Genomic DNA, 6,032 nt, shown 5'->3' with positions numbered 1-6,032 from the left:
ATTTTCTGCAGAATTTTTCCAGGAACAACCCTTTTGTTGCCGTAGGTTCTTTAACGTGCGCTAAGTGCATGCTGCACACGGCACCTCGGTTTGTCGTCTCATCCGAATGGCTAGCGTCCAGACCACCACTCAAGATCTAGTAGAGGGGGAGAAAATATCGGCTGAGCCGTGATTCGAACCAGCGCGCTCAGATTCTCTCGCTTCCTAGGGCGGACGCGTTACCTCCAGGCCATCACTCCACTAACAGATGTGGAAGTCTCTTGTCCCTAACCTTCTGAGATAAGCTCACACAACCCATGCATTTCCCAGGAACCGCCTTGTAGTCTGTCGCCTCTGAGACAGGACCAAACCTTTTTACATGAGGGTACAGCATACGGTCTTACAGCCTATTCAAGTCTCTCTCGGGGATAGCGAAAGGAGATAAATACGGGTGGCTCATATGTTCACGTCTGATACGGGTATCTAACGTACTTGGATGTAACACGTGTAATTGATAGACTTATGTTTGACACGACCTGGCAATCTTCTGTGTTCTAACCAGAGATTTTGGAATGGGCCAGCGTGCCACAAGGAACCACTTCCCTGGCTTCAGATGTTGTAGGCCTCCCGTCACAGTACCTCAGGCATAACAAATTAATCGAAAAAGAAAAAAAAACAAAAAACAAATCGAGAAACTGTTTTCAACAAAAGCGATGCTGACCTAAATAACACTGCACTTTAATTAGGCATTGTTTGTTTCTCTTGTTTTGAAAATATTTATCAGAATGTAAAAAAAAAAAAGAAAAAAGAAAAAAAAGCTTTATGTCAATGTAAGCGAGTATTCCACACAGCTGTTCATTACGTTCTAGCGGAAGTGGTTAAGACGTATGTACGGACAAAACACTCTTTGTTCGGAGCTTCCACATGTATCACTTTGCAGCAGCATCTTTAGTGCTTATGTCGTGCAGGAAAGAAATGCAGAATTCAATTATTTTGCTCTTTCTGTACGTCTTATTTCATCTGATATTCTCATTTTCATATTCTTCTATTTGTTTACAATAATCGTCTTCGTTAATTTTTTTTTCTCTTTCCCAGTTGCCAATATTTCATTGCCAACTGGCCAGCTGTTATTATTATGGCCTAAAGTCTTTGACATAAAATATTTGCTTCTGTTTGGTTATCTATTTATTCATTTATTTGCTATTATCATATATTTTTTTTGCTTTTGTTCGTCGTTTTTCTTTCACCGCACGTGTCATAATTCAATGCTCCGCTTCTTGCCCTGCCTCGCCGTTTTTCCTTCCTTCTCTCTGTTTGATGCTGTGTCAATATTGCAGGAATACATCATCAGAAACATCACAGTGATAACATAATCATTACCGCCGAAGCTGTTGGCAGTAGTCATGCTGTGCATTTCAGTTTCAGTTCATTTCAAGGAGGTGCCACACAGCATGTGCACCGATTTATATTGACTACACCAAATCTGCTGTATACGAAAAAAAGAAAAAGAAAAGAAAAGCAAAAAAAAAGGAGCATGTGTGTGACCGTCGCACAGCCCAAACTAGCTAGGTTTGTGTAAATCATGAACATAAATGAAATAAAATTACAAAAAAAAGTAAACATATTACAATATGATGCCAGTGATTGAAATATAACAAATGTGTGTGTTTAAAAAAAATCTACTCACTGGAATAGCACCAGGCTACTAACACTTGCTAAAACAAAATAAAAATAAAGCTAGCAACCAAACAAAACAAAACAACCCCCCCAAAAAAAAACAACAACAAACAAACAAACAAAAAAAAACAACAACAACCAAAAAACAAACAAACAACAACAACGAAAACCCCCCCCCACCCCCCCCACCACCACCACCACCACCACCAACAACAACAACAAAGCAAACGGCGACGCCGGGTAGCAAGCAAATTCAGGACACAGTAATGCTGTGTAATTTTAAGATAACACAACTTCGGTTTTGAAAATGTGTATACAATCAAGGTGCATTAATGCAGAGTATTGCAATCAACAATATAGATTTCCTACTAAAATAAATATCACCATACAGGGACACAACAATAAATATGGAGGACTTTCATCGACTTGAAGTGTTGAACCATGATTACTATGACGGCCTATTCGCACACACACACACAAAAGGTTTTCCCAGTTCCGTGCCAACGCATTCACGACACAAGACTAGTCACAACCCCCCCCCCCCCAACCCCCCCCCCCCCCAAAAAAAAAAACAACAAACAAAAAAAAAAAACACGCTACAGTGTTCTACTGACATCATACTTCTGTGACGTCATACTCCAGTTCATCCAGGTCCTGCAGCTCTCTCTGTATACGCTGCAGATCGTGCTGCAGTTTCCGTATCCTCTTCCGCCGCTCGTACTCTATAGCTGTCTGGGCAGCCTTGAAGGTGGAGGTGGCTAGGTGGGGTGTGGAGGTGAACACTTCGTCCCTGCCTGTCAAAGGACTGAACACAGGAGGGCTTGACTGACTGCTTCCACTAGAACGTGGTTGGCTGCTGTCGTTCACGTGACCGTGCGCGGACAGACCTGGTTGGCTGTCTGAACAGGGTGAGCTGGAGTTCAAAAGGGACAAGGGAATGTTGTGGGAGGGGGAGGAAGAGGAGGAGGAGGAGTTTGTGGCGGAGGTGTGGTGGGGGTGTCTGGCGGAGGGTGAGCCTGCGGTGGCCTGGAGGAAGGAGTGGGTGATGTCCGCCCTGTCCACGAAGCGAACCTCGTTGTATGGGGAGAAGTGCACGGCGTTGGCCCTCCTTATGCAGGGGGACCGGGACCTGGGCGACACGGAGCACGGCATCAGGGAGTCCAGCTCCTCGGGGAAGCTGGCCGGGCGAAGGATGTTGGACGCTTTCTCCTCCTCAGGGATAGGGGAGTGTGTGGGCAGCCTGTGGTTTCCACGACGACCGCTGCTGGCCGAGAAGCCCCCGCACTCCTCCTGAGCTCTGCTGGGTTCTTCTCCGTCCTGGGAAGGGGAGCAGATGGACGGAGCGGTCAGGGTCCAGTGGCAGGGGCTGGGAGGACCGCCGGAAGAACACACGGGGGGCGCCTCCTCCATCTCTATCACCTCCAACCTGTCCACGCGGAAGACGTGACCGATCCTTTTGTTGCCTGACCTGGGGCTGTCCAGGAAGCTGGTCTGGGTCACCTTGTCGATAGTGGGCGCGCGGTCGCAGGACGCGGAGTAGGAGCGCGCCCGCCCGCAGGCCGGGGGACCCAGGAAACTGGCATCCAGACCTCCCCCTCCTACCCAACCCCCTCCTCCTCCTCCACCACCACCTCCACCAGTGAACACGCTCCCGCCGCTGTCCTCTAACTCCTCCCCGAGAAGTGCGGCGAAACGAGACTTGTCCGAGCCCCGCTCACAGTCTGCGGGCGACGACGGCGACGATGACGACGACATGGAGCTGTCCTCGCCGTCCACGGCGTCGTTGCGGCAGTACTTTCGGCGAGGACCCGATGTCTTCAACTTCAAGCGGCTCTTCCAGGTGCAGTTGGTGGTGTGGCTGACGCTGAAGCTCCGGTTCTTGAGGCGTAGTCTTCTGAAGGCGGAGGAAGTAATGTTGTCCTGCGTGCTGTGGCGTTTGCCCATTGGTGACGTGGTGAGGTGGTCCTGGTCCTGGCTCTGACTTCTTGAGCCTTCCAGGACCAGTTCTTTCAGGACGTCGTCGTGCTCCTCCTTGGCGTAGCTCACACCCTCCCCTCCATCAGAGATGGAGTTACATCTGCACACAGGGGGTGGTGCTGTGAGTACGGTCAGTTTGTCAGTCATGGGGATCGCAAGCAAGTGCTATGTGTGTGTGTGTGTGTGTGTGTGTGTGTGTGTGTGTGTGTGTGTGTGTGTGTGTGTGTGTGTGTGTGTGTGTGCGCGCGCGCGTGCGCGTGCGCGTGTGTGTGTGTGTTCGTAAAGTTATGTTTGAGTGTTTGATTGATTATTCAGGGTTATGCTTATACGTTCCCGTTTATTGTTTTACACTGTGTTTATATATATATATATATATATATATATATATATATATATATGTATTTAAAAAAAAAATAATGGTACAACACGTCTGAGCATGTTTTACATGGACAGGTGCTGCATGTCTGCATATATTATCATTACTTTGATAATAATGATAATAATGATAATAATCATCATTATCAACATTAGCAGTAGTAGTTGCAGTAGTAGTAGTTGTAGTAGTATCACTAGTTTTTGTATATATCACGTAGTACTAGTTATTATACATACATAATATATATGGTCGTTCATCTCCAAAGTTTGAACAGTACACAGGAAACAAAGTACATATAATCCGTATAATAATTATTTAAGCATGTGATATCGACACACATCATATCAATACGAACACATAACAAAGTACATATAAAACATATAATAATTATTTAAGCCTGCAACACCGAAACACCTCATATCAACACGAACACATCATAGAAATATATTGTCGAAATTGACCATCCAAATGTAACCCTTCCTTTTTGTCTGTGCCTCCCTCCCCGGCCTCCCCTCATAGAACCCATGCTAAGGTTTTAATTGATTAGTGAGTATTTGGACCGATAGTAGACATTTTACGTATATTTATTGCCTCGGATACATAATTTGCTCTTGAGAGTCTCATATCTTTATTTCTGTCATCAGTATGCCGAACAAATCTTTTCTCTGCGCTGGAGCTGTATTGAAAAGGATACAGTTTTTTTCGCAGTTCTTCGTATCTTTTGCAGTTAGATATGAAATGGTTTTCATCTTCTGGGCTTTCGCCACACATTGGGCAAGGGACTCAGGAGTCCGCCAGGGCTCCGTCCTTGGGCCGAGCCTGTTTCTACTCTACATCAATGACCTACTGACCGGACTGTCCGCCAGAGTCAGGCTCTTTGCTGATGACACTGCCTGCCACAAAGACGTCAAGACAGCCGAAGACCAAGAGGAGCTGCAAGCGGATGTGGACACCCTAGCTTCCTGGGAACAGATGTCTTTCCACCCCCAGAAATGCTCCAAAGTCCATATGACCCGCCGCCGGACGACTCGGAAGCACAGTTACCAACTTCACGGCCACCGACTCCAGGAGGAGACCCAGGTCAAGTACCTCGGCGTCACACTCACTAAGGACCTGAAGTGGGCTCCGCATATCTACAGCATCACCAACAAGGCAAACCAGACACTAGGCCTTGTGCGCCGCAACATCAAGGTGCCCAGTAAGACCATCAAGACTGCAGCCTACAGGGCCCTCGTCCGCCCTACCCTTGAGTATGCCAGCTGTGTGGGATCCCCACACCACTGAAGACACCCAAGACCATCGAAAAGGTGCAGTAGAGCAGCTCGCTGGGTCTCACACCGCTTCCGCCAAACCTCCAGTGTGGACGATATGCTCCTTGACCTGGAATGGCCAACGCTGCAAGCCAGACGGAGGCGTGCGAGACTCACCATGTTCTACAAGGTGCACAACAGCCTCGTACACATTGATTCCAAATATCTCCCCTCTGTCAGCCGCCTCAGCCACATAACTAGAAAGTCCCACCCCCTGCAATACTACATTCCAAGTTCCAAGAACCATCCCGGAATGGAATAACTTGCCCACTGAAGCCGCCACTGCGCCATCTCTGGCAGCCTTCCAGGCCAGGGTGGCAAACCTCTGACCGGCTCCAAACAACAGCAAACTACCCCCCCGCCCCCACCCACACCCCTTCCCCACAAATCCTCCTAATCCTGTTAAACTTAGGACTAATTAAAACAGTCCACTCGGAACCACCCTCCTGAACAGAATCTGTGTAGCAGATTCATCGACAAGTCGATGTTGGCTACCCATCCAAAAGAAGAAGAAGGGGATGTTGCTATGTTTGAATCGAACCATCTGCTGTTGGCATTCAGTCCAAGTGCTTTCAATCTGAGCCTCGCAAAGCAGATTTTATGCCACTTGTTTGTTACGATCTTGACATATTTCTCTGTTTGAAATATTGAATTAAATGAATAGAACCATTTATACCTATCATTGCTCTCTATTTCTCCGTGCCAGTTTTGTT

At 47.3% G+C, this 6,032-nt stretch overlaps 1 protein-coding gene across 1 annotated transcript in view; it reads right to left on the bottom strand.

Moving 5' to 3' along the window:
- Positions 1–2,271: 2,271 nt before the first annotated feature.
- LOC143299155 (uncharacterized) overlaps positions 2,272–6,032 on the bottom strand; it is a 352,942-nt gene continuing 349,181 nt past the window's right edge. Inside the window, exons 18-21 of the mRNA XM_076612285.1 lie at positions 5,254–5,404; positions 4,857–4,942; positions 2,529–3,733; positions 2,272–2,450 (exon numbers count right to left, since the gene is read on the bottom strand). Coding sequence (XP_076468400.1) covers positions 2,272–2,450; positions 2,529–3,733; positions 4,857–4,942; positions 5,254–5,404 — 1,621 coding nt within the window. The remainder of the gene's footprint in view (positions 2,451–2,528; positions 3,734–4,856; positions 4,943–5,253; positions 5,405–6,032) is intronic.

This window comes from Babylonia areolata, chromosome 24, assembly GCF_041734735.1.
Source record: "Babylonia areolata isolate BAREFJ2019XMU chromosome 24, ASM4173473v1, whole genome shotgun sequence".
In the NCBI taxonomy this organism is placed as follows: Eukaryota; Metazoa; Mollusca; class Gastropoda; order Neogastropoda; family Buccinidae; genus Babylonia; species Babylonia areolata.
This window is presented reverse-complemented; position numbering and strand designations above follow the sequence as displayed.